The following is a 26,683-nucleotide window of genomic DNA, read 5'->3' as shown; positions in this document are numbered from 1 at the left end:
TCTTTGGTGATTTCAAGAATGAACCCCAGATATCTTCTTTGTTTTTTAATATTCACCTCTAGAGGGTGCTCTCCAGTCCTGATCTTTCATATGTTCTGCACAGAGGCTAAGTTGGGAAGATCTTACACAGGAGTTTTTGCTTATTTCTGCCTCCGATGCTGATTGGGAGCTGATTCCTCCCACCCTCTCTGTCTCAGACTTTAATTACAAATCTGAAGTGTCAAAATTTGAAGAGAATAAAAATATGAATCAACAACAATGGCAAGAAAGAGAACATGTTCACCACCATGATTTCTTTGGGCTTTGGAGATAGGATATTTTTCTGTTCTACAGAGAGGATCCCAGCCAGGAGAGATACCTACTCAGCAGGGGTCAAGGGTGCCTCTGACATCAGGGAACCCATTGCCAAAAATGTCTAAGTGTTCTTTCCTTCCCTGTGGCATTGGTCAGGCAGCATCACCTACCCAGGGAAAGAGTAGCCTTAAATAATTAGATGGTATATTCTATGTCCTGTAATAACTATGTCCTGGATGGGAGAGCATTTTTCCTCCCTATCTCTTATGCTGGATTGTAAGAGGTAGTCTTTTCCCAAGAATCAAGGTGTAAGCTACATCATCAGAACTATGGAGCTTTCTCTTTTAAAGAGAAGGTATTCATAACGTACAGAGGACACTATGTGTGTAACAGAACATGCATCAGTCATTGGTTGCGTCTTTCATGCGTCTTTCACTGTACCTCACTCATACATTCTGTGCATTCTGAATTTGTCAGCCAGGTGACTTCATTCCCAACACAACCCTTTCACTTGGCTGGGGTGAACTGTCGTTGTCCATTAAGCCAAAGGGCTCTTCATCATCATTAATTAATACCTGCTTCCCAGAGGAGGGAGGATACTGTCCAAAGCTGTCAGACCCACTCTCGTCACCCACACCAGAGGAATACACTAGGAATCACAGATCTCAGACACTCTCAACACATCTCTTTTGCTCTGGCCACCATCAGGCACGCCGTCTTCTGTGACCCATCCCACATGGCGCCACTGGAGAATTTATGCTATTCAGGAATGACAGAATTTTAGGACACTTATTTCTAGGATTATCTTGCACAAATATATCCACCAGACAAAATTGGGAGCCACGGGATAACACAGCCTGAATTTACCTATAACTGCAGGCTCAGGACTTGGTTCAGAAGATGGCGAAGAGGTCCACAGCAATCAACTGCTGATTCTGTTTAGGCTGGCTTTTCCTCAGACCATTTTCTCCTTCCTGTCTGGTTTCCCCTATAGCTAGGTAAAGTCTAACACTATTTACCCCGCTCTTTAGTGTGCTTCTATCTTAGGGTTATTACTTGGCCACAATCAAATACAAGCCTAAATACTGATCTTTCTGGACACACATAATAGCTTCTAGCTAAGAGTTTGCATATTAGGGTTCAGATCCTAATTCTGCCACTTACTAGCTTTGTAATCTTATGAAAATGATTGCATCCTCTCTGATTCCATTTACCTATAAATGGGCGTGATGATTATGGTCCCTGTGTCATAAAGTGAACATACAGACTGAATGAGATAATTATGAAAGGTTCTTTAAAAAGTGCCTGGCACATAATGGTACCCCAAATATCATCTACTTAGTATGATCTTGCATCAACAAAAATCACTCGCGAGCATTTTTTTCTCTGTAGCCTACTTTCCTGGCTCACGTGTCTCGACTCTTTTGAATGGGGTCCATGGCCAATGGTCAACTCACACTGAGGGGAAATTCTGGTATTTCAATAACTAAACCATGTAAGATGGGCCCCCAACACTTTGTCCCCAACATTTCCCTACCTCGTCACATAGACACATATAGTTCTAACGTAGAGAGAACCACATTTGTCGTAAGGTTGCAAGGAGTGAGTGAATAAAATGATTGATTTTAATGAAAACTGTGTCTCCCTCTGCATTTCCCACAAAGACTCACCAACAATACACATGCCTGATACACAGACTCATACAGTCATACATTACATAGTTCGCCTCTGCTAACATAGTATAAAGAGCACATAAGAACAGCAGGCAATTGGCAGGTAGAAGCAAAGGATGCGTGTAATCCTCCTCAGTCACCCCCATATGTGAACAGATGTGCACTCTGTGTATAATCTGTCACCCTCACCTTGCATAATGCTCATCTCTCCTCCTTATTAATTCATCTATGGATTTTCTTACTTTTCATTTATCTCTAACCACTCATCATTCATTGCAATTCTACTGGGAAATTCAGGCTGGATGGCTTTCAGCTTCCTGCTAGGCAGAACAATCAGATTTAAGGAACATTTGTGCCAGGTTCTGTGTCAGCCAATATTCTTTCTATCTAGGTAATCAGCAGATACGGCACTGCCGTTCTGATCACATCAATTTCAATTCAAGTTGCTGTGAACTGCCAGGCTAATAAAACAAAGACTCTTCTTCCCCGGCCCCAGGATGCAGGACACCTTTACATAATGTAGTTACACCATTGTTCAAAGTGATGATAATAAGAGCCAGCAGTTTCCCAACAGATAGTCAACCGCAAGAGACACACAAAGGGAAAACATAAAGATTACCCAAAAATGGTTTGTCGTGTCCAGAGGTCATTCTATCTCCTCTTCTCACTCCCTACCTGTTAGCTATTTTTGATTGCAGAAAACCATTCATGAAAACAGTTGCAAATAACAGGAAATGACAAAGTCATTCTTGTTCAAATTTGTCATCTTTTCCATCATCAAGGGACTAATTAAAATGGTCTCTATTTTGGCAGGAAAAAAAATTATCCAGAGAAATTATTCCACATTGACTTGAAAAGAGGGGAGAAGATAATCAGGAAGGAAAAATGCAGCCTGAAAATCAAATGTTTTCAGGAGAGCTAGGACAGAGCCGAGACCAGGGAAGCAAACTGGGTGATTAATGTGGGACAGCTGATTAGACTTCATACTCTCAGAGCTGTAAATGCTGGATCAAGGCAAGAAAACATATGGTATTTCAAAAAAACACGCTTAAAGTTTAAATGTTTATAACACATTTACAAAAGAGGAAAGAAATGTTGCAATTTACATTTGTTTATAAGAAGACAGCTTTGGTGATAAAGGATGTCATATGGCCCTGCTAATTACAATATGGAAAGAAGCAGAGATCCAAAATGGTGGAAATACTTTGGACATTTAAACAATGTGGGTAGATTTTAAGACCAGAACATTGTTCTGGGGCTTAAACTCATTGGAACATAATATCAATTATACTATCTATAATTTGTTGAGTATTGTTGTATTTCAGGCACTGTTCATGGTACTTTAAGAAGATTAGCTTATTTTATCCTCAGAGAAATCCTATCAAGGATGTACCATGTTTATCCCCTTACTTTAAACAAGAAAACTGAGGCTCAGAAGTTGTTGGATTTACCTCAAGAATATATACACGTGGTGTGGCCAGGATTTAAACCCAGCCAGCCTGACTCTAAAATTTACACCCTAAATCAGAATTCTACCCTACATGAATTTGAAGGTAAATCACCAGAATATGTAAATGTTTTCCAGAATACATGTTCAGTTTGAGGCTGAGATATATGATACTATATTTATCTGGAACATGGGCAGGAAATGAAGTGGAAGAAACTTGTGAATGTATAAAAAATTTGCAGGGTATTTTTCTAAATATATACACAAAAACTGTGTCCTATGCTAGTCTACCATAATTTCCATCACAAATACTTGAGCTCTGAAATGGGCATACAGTTTGTTAACATGCCTTTATACACACAGAGAAGTTTAGATACTAGAAGAAAATTCCCAAGAACTCCTAAAGATGAAGGAATATAGATAGCATTAAAAGGAATTCTAATAATAGGTTTAAATTTCTTAAGTGAAATTGGTTTCTTTCTTTGACATACTGGATATGATTCCCTTACTTCTCATTACACGAACAACCTCTACTCTCTGAACTTATCCTTCACCAAATGATGACATCATTATGACTGAACATATTTGAATAAGTTTTATAATTCTTTTTCAGATAGAATATTAGTGTATGATTGCACTTCCCATATTCTGAATATGTTTCGTAATGGCTCATTATATCCCATTATAAATCCTTCACAGCACAAGACTGACAAATGGCTAAAATCCATCCCCAAATAGCAGCTTTCTTTTCACCTGACTGTGCTTTAAATGGCCATTAAAGTGTTGGTGTTTGTCATAAAAGCTAACTGATCCAACATATGATTTTATTTTGAACCTGGTCATTCTGAGAAACAAAGGGTCAGAGTTCCCTTAGGGAAATCTGGTAAACTCTGCTTTTTGTTTCTCCTCCTCACCCCTCTTTAGGAAAAGAAAGACGTGTTAATCTTATCTCATGCATTGGCCCGCTGAGGATGGCAATTAGCTAGTAGAGGTTATGCAGTCAGAAAGGTCCTCAAGTACAAGGGAGTGTCTTTTTTTTTTTCTTTCAATATTTAGCTATAATCATTTTTTAAAAAAATTTATTTTATATTGGAGTATAGTTGATTAACAATGTTATGTTAATTTCAGGTGTACAGCAAAGTGATTCAGTTATACATATAAGAGGGATAGATTGGGAGTTTGGGATTGACATGTGCAAACTGCTATCTTTAAAATGGATAACCAACGAGGACCTACTGTATAGCACAGGGAACTCTCTCAGTATTCTGTAATGACCTAAATGGGAAAAGAATTTGACAAGGGAGTGTCTTCTGATGCAATGCAAAGACAACCCCTTAGTTCTTTCTTCAGAGAGATGTAAGGGAGCACCGCCCATTGCCTCTTTGCTCCACCCCTGACACCCTATTAGCCTCTCAAGACTATTTTCAAATTTCACACTAGGCTCACTCTTATTCAAACCCTTTAATTGTTTGACTGCTTCCCTAGACACTTTCCAAGCCCTCTGGAGCTTCATGGCCTGTGGACTTGGTCAACAAAGAATCCCTCCCAGAGCTGTTTTGTGGATTGCAGATTAACCAATAAAAATGTTCTGCAACCCCGCCTCCCTCTCCCAAATGGAATGAGGCCACATAAGGAACTAGTTATTAAAATGATCGAGGAAACGGCCAACTTGGGGACTTCAACTGCCAGTCCCAGCACTGCAGTGGCTGAAGACCACACGTGCCTTGTGACATACCTCATAGAGGTCGATCATGACGTTGCCCTCAGGGCCTCTGCTGCTCTGGACATTCTCCAAGGCCAGAGTGAAGTAGACACCACGGGTGTCTGAGATGTAGAGGTTGTATGTGTCATTTTGGTTCCATTCTTGGACCGCTGCGAACACTTGGTTCTCATCAGTGCTGATGACATGCATGTCCTGAGGAAAGACGCAGGGAAGGAAACAGGAAGAAGAGTTTTATAAGTGCACCTGGCACGTGTCCACAGAGTGGAATCTGATGAAGAATACCAGAATAGGCTCATAGGTACTGTGAGGGAGGACAGAGATCTTCCTATAGCATATTTGTGACATAATAGTTAAGTGTTGGTCACATATTTCCTTTGTCATTTATGAGGTTAGGCAGTAAGGTCATCAGAAAATAGGACAGGGAGATGCTTGGTAGCTCAGTTACAATTTAATTACCTCATTAGATAATTTGAAGGATAATTTCTCGAATATGTATGAGTTTGGAGAATCAGGCATCCTGATAAATTTGCCAAGCACAAACATAGTACATGCTCAAAAGGCATATACGGGGCAAATACGAGGGGCAGAGAGAAAACAGACAAGCCTTGCATCTCACTGTGGTCCACAGACCAGCAGCATGGGCATCACCTGTAAGTTTGTTAGAACCTCAGGCCTCACCTATCGAATAGAAATGTGTATTTTAATAAGATCCATGGATGATTAATATGCACATTAATGTTTAAGAAGCACTCCCCTAAGGCTCAGCAACCCTTAGAGGTCCCGGAGGAAAAATGTTCACCTGAGACCCCGAGAGCACTAATCTTCAGGTTAATGAGTGTTCAAGGACTTAGCTTATCAAACCCTGTGCCCTGAGAAGTCCCCCAGGAAACCTTAAATAAAACAGGGAAAAACAGTCTGCATAAATGATCATGTTTTCAGACTCTGGCTGTCCTGGAAGATAGAAACAAGGCAGATGTAATGTGGAGGCAGTGAGCAGATGTTCCTGGGGTGGGGATTCCAAATCCTTTTCTCTCGCCATTCAGAACTCCAGAGGAGTGGGTGTTCAGGGAGAGGCTGACGTAGACCAAGGCTTGAGGTCTCAGACCAGGGCCTGCTGTCTCCTTCAGGGGTCCCGTTCATTGCTCTCGGCAGCCTTCCCCCCTTCGCCCAAGGTGGTACATACACAACGGTATCACGTTCAGAAGCCAAAAAGCAAAACAAAAACAGAATGATGCATAAGGCTAAAGCTAAAAGAACAACCTGGAAAGATTCTTGGCCTTTGTGTAGCTCAGTGCTCAGATCTTCCCAGAGGGATCATCCACTCTCCTTGAAAAGATTCAGGAGGTCTGTCAATCATCCTTGGCAACAACTCCAGGGCTGGAAAATTCTACCTAACTTCAAAATTTCCCATTGTAATATATGCCCACGTTCTCTCAATCAGTCAATCAATCAGCAATTCGGCTTCAACTCTGCTTTAGACTTAGAGGAACAAGTCTCTCATTCCTCTTGAAACTTGACCATAGTGAACTCATATGATTCCGGAAGGAAGAAGTCCTTATCCAAAGGGTTTTGTATTCCTGACACCTTCTCAGGCCTTACTGCCATACTCTAGAGTTTGATAACGTGTTTATAGAAAAAGTGGGGAGGCCACAGATGAATCCTGCCCATGAATTCAATTTGGTTGATAATGCAAACTAAGGTTTGCTATAAAAGTTGGCCATATGTTATATCTGCCCAACGCCTATGTACATTTCTTCTGGCAACTGTAGCTTGATGTTCTTTGAAGAAGTATTCTCATCCTTCTCAAATTTCCTCCCTATGCTCAGTCTTTGCTACTTTCTCCCACCCTCAGCACCAGAAGTGATCTTGTAGGCCTAGCGCTCAGAAAATTCCATTTTCCTGATGACAGTGATTGGATCAGTGATGGCAAAATCAGTAAGACATAATGCTAGAATGACTGTGGAATTATTAGAGAGAGAGAGAAAAGTTATTTTTTACTGTTAGTCTGTAAGCAGTTGGAATAAAAATAAAGTCTAGATCTGATGGGACATATCTTGGAGGCAGAGGATAAGCCAATCTTGGAAAAATAGGCTCAAAAGGTGGAGAAAGATGGTCCAAATTCTATGATACTCTTTGAGTCTCTGAATGTGGATATCTAAGGAGCCTGCCCACCCGTAAACTTGTTTAGTTAGAGAGGACAGTAGAGCAAAATGATTAAAAGAATGGTCTTTCAAATAAAACTACTTGAGTTCAAATCCCGGCTCTGTCATTCAGCTGTGCCAACGGAACTTTGTGCCTGAGGATTTCCACCTGCAAACCAGAGATAATAGTATGCCCTTCATGGAGTTGTGAGGATTAAATCAGTTAGTAAGTGTTAAGCATTTAACCACAGTGTCTGGTGTTAGCATCTGCTCCATACATGCTAGCTATTTTCTGTTAAGCAAACCCTAAATCCCCTTTGTTGATGAAGCAAGGTTGATTTGGCCTTTCTGTTCATTGCAAATATTAGGGTGCTAACTAATACACTTAACAAAAAGTGGTTCATCCAAATGTTTTGTTTCTTTCTAATCGAGGGAATTAACTGTGGAAACTAGTCCGAAGGCCATTCATCCACTGAGGGCCAAACCTTCTATGGCTCCCCATTTCCTATAGGACAAAGATCAAAATCCTTACCCTACCATTTAGAACCCTTAAACAACTACTCCCAATTCATGTTTCCTTCCTTGTTAGCAGGATGTAGCTTCATCCCTGAACTCAAGTTAAAATATTTCAGCAGTAACCTGGTCCCTGCATAACTGTGCCTTTGGACCCATTAAATAATCCTAGGGGCCAGAGTAAATCATCCATACTACCGCAGCCCACTCAAACTTTTCCTTGGTCGGTGTAGAATGCAAAACACAGATGCATCAAGTACTTGAGTCACTTAGAGAACTAGTAACAGAACAAAAACAGATTAAATGGCCATCGCTAGATAAGGGCCAAGGGCAGATCTCTCTCTATATATAATCTAATTACATTGAAAAGACTGTTTAAAAACTATGTTGTCTTAAATATTTTAACTGAAACGTCTGACATATTTAAATGCCATCTTTCCTTTTTCTTCTTGCCTACACGCGCCTATATCAGGAAAATATGCTATTTCACCCAAAATGGCACTTTATGTTGAAAGCTTATACTGAGATACAAAATTTTAGACCAAGAAGTGAACTCTGAGATGTTCTAGAGCACTTCCCAACATCTGTTCCATAGGACACCAGTACTGTTGGATTTTAATAGATTTTTTTTGAATGGATCCTTTTGTAAAACATTTTGATTAATGCTAACTATACAGCTTTCTTGCTCACAGGACATCCTAGAGCCTTTAACATACCAGCGAGCTTCTGTTAGTCTCTAGGCAAGGAGCATGGAATGGAGTTTATTTCTTTTTTTAAACTCACGATCATAGAACCAAATTTTCATGAAGCATCTCTAAGGGCATTTTATTGAGTAATGAGTTTGAGAAAATATTATTGTGAATCTAAGCTCCGTATTTTAAAAATGTAAAAAAAAAAAGAAAGAGAAATTGACAAACCAGCCCAAGGTTCAAAGCAGGGAAATGACAGATCTAGGTCTGCAATTAGGGTCTCTCGCTGTGAATCAAGCAGCCTTTTCATCACCCACACCCCAGTTCACATCGATCTTCTCCAACACAAACAACTAGATCCATACTAATATTAATATTACCTTACTTTTATAGAGTATCTGTCCTCCAAAATGCTCAAAGCACTTTCATATGTGTTGCCTCATTTATCTCACTTGAGTAGCTCAGAATGAGCTCCAAGTATGATAAGGGAGGGAAACTGTCACTAGGTCTCCCTGTCTGGAGGGCCTCATGCTCTTAATGGTAACAGCAATATTAAAATCTCCCCACCTCCCTCTCTGGTCATCTTTACCGTTATACTAATTTTTTTAAATACAGCTCAGGGTAACCTCAGTCTTTCAAGAGTTGATACAATGGCAGGGGATGATTAAAGAAAATTTGAGCATGTAAGTGCAGGTTTGTCTCAGTTCCTTTGGTGGGCATGAAGCTTTGTTCCTTTTCAGCTGCAGCAGCCCTGCTTTGATAGAGGGTCCTGAAATACATGCATCTTTGCCATGGATCACTCCACCCAAGCTGGGGCTTCTCTTTGAAGGTGTAATGGGATTGTAATGAGGCATCTCATTGCCTTAAATAATAAACACCCATTTGGACCAAAATAGTACATTCACTTGCTGTAGTGGTTCCGATTTTTCTGGGGACAAGCTAAATTAATCACCGCATTCTACCCTCGGACCTCAGATGAGGCTGACCAATGGAACATGCTCATTTGGGAGAGTGTGGGACGGGCCAGACAGCCAATTCAGGCTCAGACTAAAACTCTTCCTTCCAGATTGGCAAGATGCCACTGGGGGCAGCTGTCAACAGTGATCGGCGTGATGGCTATGAACAAGCAATGCACAGTATGTGTTTCCCAACACTCCGGCCAAGGGGCCAAGTGGTTTCTTTGGTTTTATTTATAATTTTTATTTTTTATTTATTTATTTATTTTTATTTTTGGCTGTGTTGGGTCTTTGTCTCTGCGTGAGGGCTTTCTCTAGTTGTGGCAAGCGGGGGCCACTCTTCATCGCGGTGCGCGGGCCTCTCACTATCGCGGCCTCTCTTGTTGCGGAGCGCAGGCTCAGTGATTGTGGCTCATGGGCGTAGTTGCTCCGCGGCATGTGGGATCTTCCCAGACCAGGGCTCGAACCCATGTCCCCTGCATTGACAGGCAGATTCTCAACCACTGCGCCACCAGGGAAGCCCTGGTTTCTTTGTTTTAAACTACCATTCTGAGGCTGCATAGGTCAATGGGACTTTTTCTCTGGATGCTCCTCAGTGTATAAAAATTTGGGGGGTGGGTGCTGCTCCCTTTTAGTAATAGAATCTATTAATTTATTTAGAGAGTAGAAAAGTGTAATACAAGGAATGCCAGTTTGGGAGTCAGGAGATTCAAGTTCTGGCCTCAAATCTGCAGCAAGAAGCATCTGGTTTGGCTGAAACTTATTCCACTCAAAAAGTATATTCCCAAGAGTAAGTGAGCATGAGATGAGTGGCTTGAAACTGCTGTTTCCTGATGTGGTCCCAATTCCCACATGCCTCTTGAACGGCAGCATCTCACTGCCTTGAGTATGTTCTTGTTTTTTAAGGTGAAAATCTTGCAAGCCAACTACTTCATTTATTGGTCAAAGACAGCAATTTATTTCAGTGCTCAAGTGAAAAAAAACAAAACAACAAAAACAAAACAAAACAAAACCACCACCAGCTCTGTTGGACTTACCAAGGTAACATGATCATATCCCTCATGGACCTCCCTAAAAGATTATCAAGGGTAATTTTAACAACACTCAATTTTTCTTTTACATACTGACTTTACCCAATTCTCATCTAAGGCACAACTCCAATGTTGTGTTTGTCTTTTTGGAAAATGTCTTAAGCCAAATCAAGAGCAAGGAGCATTTAAACGTATACAGGCATAGGCATATAGTTCTGGGCAATTACCACTGTCATTAATCTCTTAGCAGCTGAAAAAAATAACTACTAACATGGAAATAGCTCTTTGCAGTTAATAGTGTAATTTAATGTGTGTTATTATCTCTAATGGGCTGAGGTTTACAGCTCACTTTTCACTATGCTAGGGTTAGGGGCAGAGTGATGGCCAAGGAGGAGAATTCTGCCTGGAGAAGCCACTGGCTGTCCTGGGAGAGGAGACCTGCAGCGCCCTTGTGCTATATCTATCACTGATTCCCTGGGCAGGTAGCTGATGTTGGTCCAAGATAGCAAACTACAAAGTCATGGATAAAAATACAAGACAAAGAGTCATGAAAACACAATTGAAAAAAAAGTTATTTATGTTCTTTGTTCAACCAAAGGTTTCAAAGCTGAGTTATATTTAAACCTACACAGTCCCCTTCTTACAGCCACACACATCTCCCTTGTTCTATGATCAAGGCACACCTGTCAGAATGGCCATCATCAAAAAGTCTACAAATAACAAATGTTTGGGAGGATATAGAGAAAAGAGAACTCTCCTACACTGTTGGTGGGAATGTAAATTGGCGCAGTCACTGTTGAAAACAGTATGGCATTTTCTCAAAAAACTAAAAATAGAACTACCATATGATCCAGCAATTCCACTGCTGGGTATATAGCCAAAGAAAACAAAAACACTAATTCAAAAAGATAAATGCACCTGAATGTTCATAGAAGTATTATTTACAATTGCCAAGATATGGAGGCAACCAACGTGCCCATTAGCAGATGAATGGATAAAGAAGATGTGTGTGTGTGTGTGTGTGTGTGTGTGTGTGTGTGTGTGTGATGGAATATTACTCAGCCATAAAAAAGAATGAAATCTTGCCTTTTGTGACAACATGGATGGACCTAGGGAGTATTATGCTTAGTGAAATAAGTCAGAAAGAGAAAGACAAATCCTCTATGTTATAGCTTATATGTGGAATCTAAAAAGTAAAACAAATGAATGTATATTAAAAAAACAAACAGACTCACAGATATAGAGAACAAACTAGTGGTTACCTGTGGGCAAAGGGAAGGGTGGAGCAGCTAGATAGAGGTATGGGATTAAGAGACATAAACTACTATGTATAAAATAAATAAGCAACAAGGATATATTGCACAGCACAGGAAAATATAACCACTATTTTGTAACCTATAAAAATATTGACTCACTATGTTGTATACCTGAAGCTAATATAATACTGTAAATCAGCTATACTTCAATAAAAAATTTTAAAACACTCACGTCAGTGGTTGTTGCTAGAAAAAAAAAAAAGGCACAATACATTAACAATTTCTGGCCACTTAAAATACATCACAGTGGCAGCAAGACCTCAAATCCACAGCTTTGAGCTCCCAAGTCAGTTTCACCTCCACTAGGTGGCGCTCCATATTAACGCAGTTCTTCAGTGTTTGTGGAGAGAGAGCCTGGGGATGTTAGCGGTTGGGAGTCTTTAACTTTTGTCTGCCACTCTTTTTAAAGGAGTATGTCTTTGAGAAAGTCTAAAAAATTAGCTGTGTCTCCGAACCCTAAAGACAACCAGTCTCGTAAGTTCCACTGGGAAAGAAAGCAAATGTTGGATGCTACATAGCTGCATCACCTCTCCATGATTAGTAACAACAAAATGGTATATAGATGTATCATACCTGTTGCACTGATATACTGTGTATCCAAAGCATAGCTTCTGTCCTGCTAGAAAACCAATACATCCCACTTGCAAAGCAAAATCAAATCAGTTATCAATTTACTCAGATGCTGCTACACCAAGAATTCCAAAGAATTAGAGAGAGAAAAAGAGAGAAAGAGAGAGGTGGGGGAAGGAGGGATGGACCACTGAGAGAGAAAGGAGGATAAGGAGGTTGGCAAAAAAGAAAGTAAGGAAGTGAACTTGAGAAACAGAGATGGAAGATGAAAAGAAATAAATAACTACGAGAGACTGAAAGGGTCCTTGGGAAAAAGAGTAGATACTGAAATAGAGAAATTGATTCAGGCCATACCTTGGGCAAAGCATATTTGGGCAGCTTCATTTGGGCAAACGCATTCCTTCGGTAGGAAACGTAGTAGTGTGGCCGTCCTCCTGATGTCAGCTGGAGCATAAACATAAAGGGTGTAAGAAGAGCTACTACGACAGTTACAGGTCACAGAAGGACAGCCCCTGAATGGAAGGGGGTAGCTGCCAACACAACAGCGTAACTGAGTACTGTGGGCCAGTGTAAAGAATTGACATTCAGTTCAAAAACAACTTAGACAGTGTATGTGAGTTCAGAGGCCCAAAGTGAACCCACTGCACAAAAATACAGTTCTTCAATTTGCCCTGCGATGCAGAAGTCAGAAAACATTTATAGCAATTTTTTTTTTTTAAATAATACAAGCCTTAGGGTATATTGGATCTGTGTCCCTCACCAGCCCAGCCATCTAGCCCCAAGACTTTGACCACACAAACAGGTCCCTGGGCCAGATCAGAAGGGAACAGTCCAGGTCACACGGTGGCAGAACGGGAGCCCCCATCTCGGCACTGAATTCCAGTTTTGTGCAGTCACACTGCTGGCCGTGAGCATGTCCCACACACAGCAGTGCTGCTGATGTGTTAGACGAAAAGCCAAGCCAGGATCATGGTTCAAAATCATTCTAGACCTCAACCTCCCAGAAGAGAATGAATGGTGAGCTACCTTCCCCAGGTCTGCCCAAAATGTACAGCCCAAAGAACCCCGTGAGTCTGAGGGAGGGTGAGAAGCGCTGTGGTCTCCAACTCAGCTGAGTACCATGAGGTGCAGGCTGGCAGCGGTGCACTGCCACTCTCTTTCTCCTTTGGAGCCACTCTCTTTCTCCAGCTTTATTGAGATATTATTGACATATAGCACATGCAAGTTTAAAGTGTACAATATGATGATCTGATATGTATATATTGTGATATGATTACCTCATATAAGGTTAGTTAACACCTCCATCCTTTTACTTAATTAAGATTTTGTGTCTATGTGTGTGATAAAATTTCAGATCTATTCTCTTAACAACTTTCAAGTATATAATACAGTATAGCCACCATGCTGTTTATTACTTATTCATCATATAGCTGGACATGTACCCCCTTTGACCGGCATCTCCCCATATCCCTAGCCCCCAGTCCCTGAAAACCACCTTTTTACTCTCAGTTTCTATGAATTCCTGTTGCTACTCTTAACCCATGTAAACATCTGGACTTTGAAGTCATCTGGAGTTTGCATACTCAGAATGTCAACAAATGCTCTGGGTGAATTTTCACCAGACACATAAAAATGTGACTGGAAAGTTATCATATTCACCATGACGCAGCCAGACCACCTCTTAGTCCTAGTGATGGGTTATATGTTCATAGTGGCCTGGGTAGAAAATATATAAAACTCTAAATGCACAATTGATTTTCATTTGTGAGTCATATATGTGGATTATAAACTGTTACTAGAAAACAGGAAAGGTCCCTGGAAGCAACACTGATAGAGAAATGATTTATACATAGAACCAATATGGGTAACCATTTCCCATTTTAATGTCACTTGATAATTTGATGCTGAAGTTATCAGAGTGCTCATTATTCATTTTCCTAGAGGAAAAGGAAGTGTGTGTGTGTGTGTGTGTAATTGTGAACTATTTTAAAAGTACATAGGCTGATAGTAAGGAATTTGAACATTTACTTCCCAATACATGGGATTAAATATTCTAAATTATGATTTCTTGTCCAAGTAAACATACTAGTATCTAGAATGTCTCAATCACAGCGAAATTGTATATATATTTATATATATAAACTATTTAGCAATTGTACCTTTGTCAATTTTAACATAGAAAGCAGTAAAGGAATTTTTGGTTTTTTTGTGTGGTTTTTTTTTTGTTTTTAAAGATTACTCTTTTTTTTTCTTCTTATTTATTTATGTCTGTGTTGGGTCTTCGTTTTGTGCGAGGGCCTTCTCTAGTTGCAGCAAGCGGGGGCCACTCTTCATCGCCGTGCGCGGGCCTCTCATTATCGCGGCCTCTCTTGTTGCGGAGCACAGGCTTCAGACACACAGGCTCAGTAATTGTGGCTCACGGGCCCAGTTGCTCCGCGGCATGTGGGATCTTCCCAGACCAGGGCTTGAACCCGTGTCCCCTGCATTGGCAGGCAGATTCTCAACCACTGCGCCACCAGGGAAGCCCAAGGAATTTTAAAATGTTTTGTCCAAACAAGCCTAAATTTGTCCTTAAATGTGGAAAGAAACAAAGCATTCTTGTTCCTTCTCTCTTCTAACCACTCCTGAACCCTCAGCTTCTCGGGTTGTTTCCCGCTTTTGCGGAGGTGAGAAACCTGTGTGAATCCATCTCCTCTAAATTCTCTTGACCCTGATCACAGTCGTGCCTGTAAACAGCAAAGGCCAATCACGCTCCCTCGGCTCTGCCTCTCACCACCTCCAGCCACCCCACAGCTTCCTGCTACTGCCTGTTTCTCTATTTTGAAGGTGGGTACTCAAGAGGGGCATGTGGGCTGACTGCTCTCCTGATAGGAAGAAACGGACATATCTGCTCGGTCCTCTGGCTGAGTGAAGGGAGCTTCTTTAGAACGCAGGCGACGAGGATGACTGCAAGCGTGCCTGGCTCTGGAGACGGCCTGAGTCTTCTGAGCAATGCCTCCAGGACCCCACGTTGACAAGTCCTCCAGACACCGCCCCAAGGAAGGAATTACTATTCTGCTAGTATAGAAGCTTCAAATTGGTAATGTTCCTTTTGTTAAAAAAAATAATGCCTTGGTGCGGGGGGGGGGGGGGGGGAAGGGTAAGCTGGGACGAAGTGAGAGAGTGGCATGGACATATATACACTACCAAACGTAAAACCGATAGCTAGTGGGAAGCAGCCGCGTAGCACAGGGAGATCAGCTCGGTGCTTTGTGACCACCTAGAAGGGTGAGATAGGGAGGGCGGGAGGGAGACACAAGAGGGAGGAGATATGGGGATATATGTATATGTATAGCTGATTCACTTTGTTATAGAGCAGCAACTAACACAACACATTGTAAAGCAATTATACTCCAATAAAGATGTTAAAAAAATAATAATAATGCTTTTTTTTCTTTCTTTATTGCTTTTCAGGGAGTGTAAGCAGGCAAAGGGGCTGCATTAGGGACAGAAGCAGGGAAGGGAAATGTCTTTGACACAATCAATGGAAGTGGATCTTTCATACCTGAACAAACACATAATCATCCTGGACAATCAAAGAGTCTGGGTCAATGTAGCCTGGGAATGGTTTGTTTCTGCTGGTCTCTGTGCAGTTCTGCATTCGGCAGGTTAGGTATTGTGAATCTGAAAAAAACGAGGGTGGGGTGACATACACACAGCATGTTAGAGTCAGAGTGGACATCTTCTACTTCTCTTGCTGTCTGCAAGCCTTTCAACAAACCTCACATTCTCTATTAACTACATTACTGCTATTATTGTCATTAAAAGTATTATCAGTATTATTTTAGTCACTTGCTGTCAACACCACCATCACTGCTTCCCAGTGCCTCCACCAACTCTTGTCATCCTAGAATATTAAATTCCTGTTAATTAATTTTTTTCCTTCCAAACCCAAATGAAAATATTTTCAAAAGCTGGCAATAATACTTGTGCCTTCTTAGTTATTTTTTCTCATTTATAGGCTTCACCTCCACACTTCGACCTTTGATAAACTGGGAAACACACACATATGTGCAATCATCAATAACCTCACACTAGAAGTGCTGTTGTTATAAACAATAAGGTGCTATGTGAAGATAAAGGTTTTTCTTCTATTACTAATTGGAAATAAAACAGAATTGAGAGGAGATTCCCAACTCAAAAACTTTGCCCTCATTTTATAGGTGAGTAAACTAAGACCCTGCATCTCACCTGAGACTATAGCAGGTGATAAACATATCAGTAATAAAAACTCAATAGATTTGATCCCTGTTGCTGGAAGTATATTGTATGAGGGAGGATGCCGTTGTTTTTCAACCACAACTATTCTGTCCTCTCTATGAATCAGATGTCACTTAAATCTCCCTTTGCCTCCTTGCACTTAGAATAAATTCAAACCCTCTACCACCACTGCTTCAACTGCCCCTCATGCTAGTTTCGTCTCTCCCTGTGATTCTTCTAATCTAAACTGCAATATGTTCAGGAATTTGGCCAAACTTTCTACCACTTAAGAGGCTTTACATTTGTATTCTCTCTGCCTAAACTGCTTCTCCCCAAGTTGTTCCCCAAAGAAGGTCTAGATTTCAGCTTACTGTTACTTCTGAGGGTTTTCCATGATTACTTTCGATAACACTCCATCCTGTTAATTCCCTTCATGGAATTTATCACAATCTAAAGTCACCTTGCTCATGATTTATTTCTGCCCCTCTCCCTGTTGGAATATAAGCTCCATGAAGACAGAGACCTCTTTTGTCTTTGTTGTTCCCTCCTAGACCTCCAGATTCTAAAACTGTTCCAGGTACATAGTATGTAATAAATAAATATTCCTTGGAAGATACCACTTTACTGGAATATATCTTTTTGAATGAAAAAGAAAGTTATTTTACCTTTTTTTGGTGCTTAATGATTGGGTAAGTTTAATTTTAGGACATCAAAGATGTATGAAGAAATCCACTCTTCCAAATGAAGAAATCAGGACATGATTATTTACATGAAATGAGGGGTAGGCAATCGTATGTTGAGTTGGATATAAGGATTCACTAATTGACTTCCCTGAAGGAAATTTCTAGCACTACTTTTACTGAAGAACTTGGGTAAACCTGTATTCTACAAGGAGTGCCACTAGGGGGCGGCACGCACATTTGCTCCAACTGACCAATGGCTGACATAGCCGCTGATAAGCTCTAAGGAGAGGGAAGGAGAGATTTATCTACAATCTTCCTTTATCCACAATCTTCCTTTATCCCGCTGCCATGTGTGGTGATGGCGATAGCTCTCAAGTATTTTAACCCATCTAGTCCTCCAAAGAGAAACTAAAGAAAAGCCTTTTACTCTCCCTTCCCTATCTCCTTTCTTAGACATTCTTATAGTTTCCATTTTAGGGCATAACTCATGATCTTTCTCCCTGAAGAGAATTTCTGGGACTCATCCCTTCCCAGAACAGTTCTCCCCATGGCACACAAAATCTGTACCTCACAATTTCACACTCCATCAGACCCTTTTACAGCTTTAGTTGACTTCTGTTGTTCAAAAGGCAACTCAGGGTCATAGAAATGGAGATTGGCATCTGTGAGACCTGGGCTTGAGTTGTGGTGTGGTCATAGCTGCACAATTCAAAGGAAATTACCTTCCTGAGTCTTGCTACCTTCGTCTATTAAATAAGGATGCCAATGTCAACTATCTTGTAGTTTGGCTCTAAGAATTTACTGAAATAATATATATGCTAAATGCTTTGAAACTCAAAGTTGTACAAATGTCAGTTGTTACTATCAACTATAATGTTCCTATTTCCTCTTTTGCTTCTTTTCACAGTGATTAGATCAGTTTGGGGCACACAGTTTGTCCTTAAGAAAACTGAATATGAGTATTACAGTTATATTTCACTATCAGGTACTATCGGCGACCTGTCCAATGCTCATTCCTCCCTGCCTCTTTGCCAGAAAAGCCAGTACTGGACCTGGTGGCTCATCTTTCTTCCACGTGAATCAGAAGCTCTGATGTGCAGGGAATAATCCTCTTGAGTCTATGCCCACTCTACTAGCCATCATTTGCTTTAGGAAAAGCCATTTAAACCAGTTCGAGTAAATAAGAAGTGAAAGAGATCTTTTTTTTTTTTTTTTTTTTTAAGATTGATTGATTGATTGATTGATTGCTATGTTGGGTCTTCGTTTTCTGTGCTAGGGCTTTCTCTAGTTGCGGCGAGCGGGGGCCACTCTTCATCGCGGTGCGCGGACCTCTCACTATCGCGGCCTCTCTTGTTGCGGAGCACAGGCTCCAGACGCGCAGGCTCAGCAGTTGTGGCTCACGGGCCTAATTGCTCCGCGGCATGTGGGATCTTCCCAGACCAGGGCGCGAACCCGTGTTCCCTGCATTAGCAGGCGGATTCTCAACTACTGCGCCACCAGGGAAGCCCCGAAAGAGATCTTTTAAGGGGCTACCAGGAGGCACAGCAGAAGACCTGCTACCATACAACACTGAGTGAACATGATGCCTGGGACTGCTCTAGCCTTCTTGTGCATGGAGGGGTCTGACAGTTACGCTTACACAATGAGTATGATGAAGAGGTGGAAGGGACCTGTTCCCTGATGACATCACTGAGTTACTGATTATACTGAACCCAGGGTTGCCCTGTCTCTGTGCTTCTTGTTATGTGAGATAATGAATGAAAACAATTTGAATCAAAGGGTCAGGATTAGGAAGTCTCAGGCTTCAAATTACAAATACAACTTCCAATTAGAATTTCTCAGACTGCCACCTCATGAGGACTTCTTGATGAATACACAGTGCTTGTTTTATCTATAATGGTGTCTAATAGTTTCTTTCTTAAGACCTCAACTTCCTCTTCAAAGGTCCCTGAGCAAGAATAAGATGGAAAATATAAAAATAAACTTTTCACATTTATAACTCAACTATACAAAATTTGTGAATCTGAGGGATCTGGGGAGAAATTAAAAGAACAGGGAAACTAATATTTGTTGAACATCTATGTGCCAAGTACTCTAAAGCATGTTCACACTTATTTGGTACATTTAATCTTCACAATACTACAGAGTATAATTTATCAACTGATTTTGCAGATAAAGAGAATGAAGCTCCAAGAGATTATAGAAATGGCAGTATGTGGTTTCAAACGGGGTTGGTTGGCCTCCAAGTCTGGTTTACTTCCGCTATGTTGCATAGTGGAAATAATGCAACCAATTGGTTGGGGCCAATTTTTGTTAAGCATGTTTTGGCTTCCAAGTATAAATGGATATACCTAGATTAAAAAAAAAAAAAAAAAGCCTGTACGTTTGTATTTTTGTGCAGGGTCATTTGGCAATAGGGATCAACATCTTTTCGGTTTCATTTCTGAGAATTCGACTTGAAGAAATAATTAATGATCTATGCCAAGTATTTATCTACTTTGATATTCATCATAGTGTTGTTTATAATTTAAAAAATTAAGAGAAAACAAACTGGCCAACAATTGAGGAACAACTAAATAGACTGTGGCACATGCATAGTTTGCTATTAAAATCCTGCCTCTAGAGTATATATGAGGAATTACAGAAATGCTTAATGCATTTTATATCATAAAAATAGCTTACCAATTAATAATGTTGTATCAATGTTAATTTCTTAGCTTTGAGAAAGAGAACATGGTGTATAAGATATTAACATTAGGAGAAGCCTGGTAAAGCTGCACTATCTTGGTAACTTCTCTGTTTATCTAAAATTATTCCAAAATAAAACTTTTAAAAAAGTAGGTTACCAAAATATGTGCATATGGACACGATTTTGTGCAAGTGGTATATATAGATGTCTACATATGTATGTTTACATGGGGAAAATGAATAAAAGATATATATGAGATGTCAACACTTGCGTAGAGGCAGTGATGTGAGAGAGGCAGACAACCAGTGTCAAATCTTTGGTCAGCACCTGTCGGCCAGGGAAAGGGGCCAGGGCTCATGGTGGGCTTGTGGGATCCTGCTCGCAAGAATTAGAGAACCGTCTCTAATTCCTTTGCTTGTTCTATCTCTCTCCACTCCCCGTGCCACATACTGAGGCAGAGCTGTGCAATGAGCTGTTCTTGAGCTGAGAATTACAAAATGTACGACCGAGGGACCCAAGAAAAGCCCCAGGAAGAGGTCTTGAAACCATGTCTTTCTTGGAGAGGTTCAAAGTGAAATTTGCAAGCTGAAGGGGAACTGATCAATTCCCAACGGCCTGCCTGTGGTAAACTGCTCCTGGTTTGTTCTCCTTCCCCTCCTAATGGAAACAGAAAGAAACTGGCTGCACTTCATATTGAGGGACCAATCATTCTTATTCCCCTTGGGGCTTGCTGTAATAACATTAAGCATGATGAACTCTTTCCATATTCAATTCTGGTGAGTGTATGATGCAATTCCATAGAAAGTATCTTGTAATTTGGCATTAATTAACGTCAATTAATGTAGACAACTGCTAGACTTTAGAATTAATTTCATTACTTTTCCCACACAGATGTTTTCCTTGCCACAGGTAATTAGGACACTGTGCTGCTCTTTTTAAGCATCTTGCTCTCGGCAACAGCTGCTGCTTGGAATAATGCAACTCCGGTGCCCCCTGCACTGCTCTAAGGAAGGGAAGCTGCTTTTTAAAGGCCAGGCTTGGAGCAGGGGAACAAGGGTTTAAATGCAGGCTTAGCTTGGTAAACCTAAGCAAATCACCTTACTTCTCAAATCTGTAAAATGGGAATAAACAGGAGCCATCCTGCCAGCGGTTATGAGGACTTAAAACCTCGGTCGGGAAATGTGTTCAGTCCTGTGTCTGGCCGGACTGTGCTCACGGAGTGGGAGCTGTGGCTGTGATCGACGCACCCTCTCTTTCATCACCAGTAGTGCTCAGTGTGTCTCAAGGGAACCAACTGGGAAGCACTACAGACATTTCTACCTGAGGCAATAAGCTTCCTTCATATTCATGCTTCGGTTTGGGTTAACTTTTTTAAGTAATTTTTTAAAACACCATGAAAAAGTATTCTCCCGCTGTCATTAATAGATAATAAATAGTCTACGCAGGCAGTGTGAGGCAGTGGTCGGGGCAGAACTGGGAACTAACTAGGGCTGGGAGATGACACAGAAGTCACCTCGGCGCCCGGCACACAGGGCTGCCCGCCGGCAGCCAGATTGCTGTGCGGGGTCTGCCTCCCACTGGACTGAAGGGCTAGGTCCGAGCTCTTTCTCTCTTGTGTTATGTGACTCTGAGAAGGTCATTGACCAAACTAGGCTTCAGACTTTTCCTCTATAAAATGCGGGTTATTAGAATTTTAGGATCAAAGGAGGATGTTAAAATCAGACTACTGACTTTACGATCCGAAGGTCTTTACCGTCCTTTACCCACCGAAACCTCTTTCCTTCTCACTCTCGCCCAAGTGAACAAAGCTCTGTGATGTTGCTGGGAAGTCTGTGTCTCTGGGGCTTCCGCTCTTTTTAAAGCAGCACGTGCATTCCTGGCTGACACCCTGTGTTCATTCAGAGAGCTCCCCTGGTTTGAACTGCCTTTTCCTTTCCTGTGATCCTATCCAAATACTTCCTGGGCCCTTCTTCTGTGGAGTTTTTCCTGAGGCTTGGGCAGACCTCTCCCTTCCCACAATGGCTCCATTGATAGCGACAGCAGCATTAACCTCCAAAATAACCAGAGCAACTTCTCCTCTGAGTCAGGAACTGTGCTGAATGGATCACATGCTTTTTCTCCTTTAAACTTTGGAGAAAATCCAGAATAAGGTACTTTTTACAGGTAAAGAACTCCAGACTTAGGGATGATACTTCAACACTGTAAAAGTTTAATTTTAAATAAAACCATAAACTAGGCGGGCAAGCATGAACACTTTAAAGCTCTCTCCCATCCCCCATTAATTTCCAACTTTAAAGCAGAACAGTTTCTAAAGCCCATAATCCGTATATAAATTTTTATCTTGTTCTTTCTACTGTCCTATTATTTGGTTTGGAACACTCCTATTACATATTTGCACCCAACACACACTCACACACACATGTGTGTGTACACATGTGTCAACAAGCTTGTGCTCATAGAAACTTCATTCCCATCAGGGGTCTAGAGCACTCTGTGGCATGTACCAGTTAGAAACTGAGATCTTCAAAAGTGAGACTCCAGCCTTGACCCCTGAAAGACTATATTGAGGACAAGACGTTTCTGTGAAAATTATAAACTTAGATCAAATGTCCTCCTTTGACATGATAAGCTTGTGGCGTTGCTTTCCTCTAGGCAATCTCTTGATTTTGGCCCAGTATAACTTCCTAAGTGTTGTCTTTTATTGTTAGCCTTTGGACATTCAGGAGGCCATGATTACTACAGGGCAAGTTCTGGAATTACACATTTTTTGCCAAGCACGGGGCTAGGAACTGGGGACATGAGAGAGAACAGGAGGGCAAAATAATTTAGTAGAAATACAGAAAGTCCCTCACCAAGGATGATGCAGTGGGGTGAGTGTATCCTTGGAGGAGTGCAGGTGCAGGTTCTGTGGGTCCCCAAGTGAGAGGCATCTGACCTTCAAACCTCTCCACGGATGGTTTACTCTGTGTCAGGACTTCTCCTGCGACTCTGCATTTATTTTACTTTGCATCACACAGAGTTGTAGACCTGCTGTACCCTCATGGCCTATAGAACACCTGAATATAGAGATTATTTTACTGTTGGCTCTAACTCACAGAGGGACAGTTACCTGTGCAGGGGTGAGGGTGGGGACACCCAGGGAAGGCTGGAAGAGCTGAGAAAAGCCTGGAAAGCTGCTTGGAGCAGTGACAAGGGGGAGACATCATTCCAGAAAGCAGGAGCAGTGGGCCAGAGCACGGGGGCATGAGAGAGAACAGGAGACAGGCTCGGGGAATGTCAGTCAGCTCTTTTGTGAGAAAGTCACACTAGAACTCCAGTTTATGCCAAGAAAAGACACGAAGGTATCTGCAAGGTCACACCCAGCCATGAAAAACCGAGAAGCATGTTTGTTCTGGTAACTTTCCAAATTGAGTTTACGAAGAAAGGAGTGGGAGACGGAGAGACAGAGACAGCGAAAAGGACAAACAGTAGGAAAGAAAGAAAACAGGAATCAAAGTGGAAAGGAGGGAGGGAGGGAAGGAAGGGAGGAAAAAGTGAAAGCAGTTTTGTGCATGGGGGAGAAAATACACAGCATGTATTCTCCAGGGCTTTTTGTGGGAGAGGGATGTACACTATTTACTTAGATGTGTTCACGTGTTATATGAGGAATGCCAGGACAGAGGGTCAGTTCAAGGGACAGCCTCTGAGACACATGGGTATATCCAAACCACTATTTCTTCACTTACTAACTTTCTATTTTCAACACACTCGATACTGAATATCATACTTGGAACACGATAAACATTCAATAAAGATCAATAAGACGCAATCCTTGCCTTCCATAGTGAAATAAACAGAAGGAGATGACACGTTTGTCTGTCTTCTCTATGTTCCAGCCACCTCGGCCCCTGCTACACCTCAGCCATGCCAAACATGCCCATACGCCGTATCCTTCACACGTGATGTTCCATCTGTCTGCAATGCTTTTCCACCCAGCAGACCCAGCTCTCTCCCTTACTTCCATAAGGACTTGGCTGAAAAACCAAATGCCACCTTATCAGAGATTCTTTCTTTGACAGCGGCCCCTGCCCCATCCCGTCATTTTTTATCTAGACTCTGCTTTGTTTTGCTTCCTAGAACATACCATCACCTGGCACTATGCATCTGTTTATAACCTGTCTCCCCTAACCAGAAGGTTAAGCTCTATGAGAGTAGGGCCTTTGCAACATCCCCTACTATCCTTCGTTCATGCCTAGAAGGGCAGCTGGCCTAGCACAGATGCCCAACAATGCTTTTCAAATGAATGGATAATAAATAGGTCTGCAATGAACCAGACCTGGCTTCACAGTCTAGCCTGCGGCAATGGCAAAAATATTTAGCCACTGTAAGCCTCATTTTCCTCATAATTAAAGTGAGGAAAATAATCATAGGTCCTACCTCCAAGAGTTCTTGTAAGTAGTGCAGCAGCACCAGCCAAATAATAGGAATATAATGCACGATCCTAGAATCCGTGTTGCTTGAGAACACATGGGGCAAAGGAGGGCGAAGTATGAGTAAGTGGCAAGATCTTTACTACGCTACCTTTTGTTCTTGTTTTAAAGCAGGAGTCAGAAACATGAGGAATTTTTCAAACCCTTAGAAATTGCCACACATGCATGTTATATGGACTGTTGCTGCTGAGTCCTGGGGGAGCCTGAGGACCCAGGAGAAACCCAGTCCTTTGTCCTAGAGTTAAGATCTGCACATCTAACAAGGTCATGGTGAAGGTGAAAAGAGATGAGACATGTCAAGAAAGGACTTTAGGGACTTCCATGGTGGCGCAGTGGTTGAGAATCTGCCGGCCAATGCAGGGGACACGGGTTCGAGCCCTGGTCTGGGAAAACCCCACATGCCGCGGAGCAACTGGGCCCGTGAGCCACAATTACTGAGCCTGCGCGTCTAGAGCCTGTGCTCTGAAACAAGAGGCCACGATGGTGAGAGGCCCGCGCACCGCGATGAAGAGTGGCCCCCGCTCGCCGCAACTAGAAAAAGCCCTCGCACAGAGGCAAAGACCCAACACAGCCATAAATAAATAAAAAAAAAAAAAAAAAAAAAAATTTAAAAAAAAAAAAAAAAAAAAGAAAGGACTTTAGCAGGCAGCAACCTAAGTGCCCATTCACTAGCACAGGAATGAATAACATAGGCAGAATCGTCACACAGTGTAAAACGATACAGCAGTGAAAAAGACTGCAGTGGAGCTCCACTCAGCACCATGGACAGAGTGCCACGCAAAGTACTGGGCAGCAAGGCGGAAGGGTACCCAAGGTATGATACCATTTCTGTGAAGTTCAAAATATACAAATCAATATTATACACTGTTTAGGGATACAGACACAAACAACAGAAGGTAAATGGTATGAATAGGAATGACTGACACCCATTTCAGAAGAATGGTTAGTGGGGGTAATCGGAAGATGCAATTTGGGAAGAGGTACTGTGGGCTTCAACTGTGTTTGCAACAATGTTAATTCAGAGGTTGACACAAACTCTGGTCCATCCAAACCCAGCCTGTCATCTGTTTTTGTGTGACCCATGAACTATGAATGGCTTTCACATTTTTAAATGGTTGAAAAAAATCCTAAGAAGGGTAACATTTCACAACCTGTGGAAATTATGTGAAATTCAAATTTCAGGGTCCATTAGTAATGTTTTCTCAGAACACACACGCATACACACACACGAAAGATCTGGAGATGACAAATTTCTCTCGTGCACCTCTGTGTTCTCCCCCTCGGGATGGGAGGTAAGGACACGGACTTTCTCACAGATGGGTGAGCACACAGGAGGCAGGGGAAGTGGTAGCACATAATGGATACAAAGAACGGAATTTGAAAGCTGCCCAGCTGAACCTGTTACTGCACTGTCACTGTCAGGTTTTTCACTGCTGTGTGGGGAGGCTCGTGTTATCTTATTTTATGCTTTTCTGGTTGGTTTTCAGGGTCGTCTTTAGGCTGCTAAATCAGAGAGGCCAAATTGAAATCAATAGTCTTTGAAATTAAGAGATTTTCCCAATATGAAAAATGGGGTCAGAAGGACACCGCTAGAAAGACAGAGTGGTAGTGGTGCCAAAGCCTGGGAGCTCAAGGTAAAGTAGAGGTCACGCCCCAACTGCTGGCTGGAGACTCCTGACTTTCACTCTCTCTCCCATGCTGCTGTGATTTTCTTTCCCACCTTACTTGCACAGCAAGATTTCTTTTTACCTGATACTTTAACACCCTCTGGGGGAAGGACTAAGTGCGCCCTCTCTGCTGCCAAGCCCATTGTGATCAGTGTCAAGTAAAGTCCTCAGGTCCTGACCCCCGTGGCATTTTCCACTGCGGCCAACTCCAATTCCTCCAGGAGTTCCCCCTTCACTCCAGGCCTTGGCAGCCCAAGGACTACTTACTGGGCTGGCCACTTCCAAGCAGCCGGCATCCCAGGCTTTATCTGTTGCCTATAAAGCTCAAGGAAAAACCTGGCAACCGTTCTACACTGGTCTGAATGTCCTCTTCACGTATGAAAGGAGGACACTGTGCGCACGGCACCAAGAACAACCGGAGACGTCTGGTTAGAAATCGGTGGGGGAGTAGAAGACGCTCAAAACCCCGTCAAGCAATGAGGTCGAAGGGAGTTCAGGGGATGCTGTGAAGTCCCTTCAGGTGCCTCCTAAATGTATCTGGGACGTTAGATTACATTTCTAGGATCACTCTCTATTCTCAGGT

General features: G+C 41.9%; 1 protein-coding gene across 8 annotated transcripts in view; it reads right to left on the bottom strand.

The window, feature by feature from the left end:
* SORCS1 (sortilin related VPS10 domain containing receptor 1) overlaps positions 1 to 26,683 on the bottom strand; it is a 577,597-nt gene that overhangs the window by 123,271 nt on the left and 427,643 nt on the right. For all 8 annotated transcript variants that reach the window (XM_059899261.1, XM_059899265.1, XM_059899263.1 and 5 more), the window contains exons 7-9: positions 15,898 to 16,016; positions 12,708 to 12,797; positions 5,150 to 5,329 (exon numbers count right to left, since the gene is read on the bottom strand). In XM_059899261.1, the coding sequence (XP_059755244.1) occupies positions 5,150 to 5,329; positions 12,708 to 12,797; positions 15,898 to 16,016 (389 nt within the window). The remainder of the gene's footprint in view (positions 1 to 5,149; positions 5,330 to 12,707; positions 12,798 to 15,897; positions 16,017 to 26,683) is intronic.

This window comes from Balaenoptera ricei, chromosome 16 (assembly GCF_028023285.1).
Source record: "Balaenoptera ricei isolate mBalRic1 chromosome 16, mBalRic1.hap2, whole genome shotgun sequence".
Lineage (NCBI taxonomy): Eukaryota > Metazoa > Chordata > Mammalia > Artiodactyla > Balaenopteridae > Balaenoptera > Balaenoptera ricei.
Note: the sequence above shows the minus strand (reverse complement) of the source record. Positions and strands in the feature narration are given on the sequence as shown.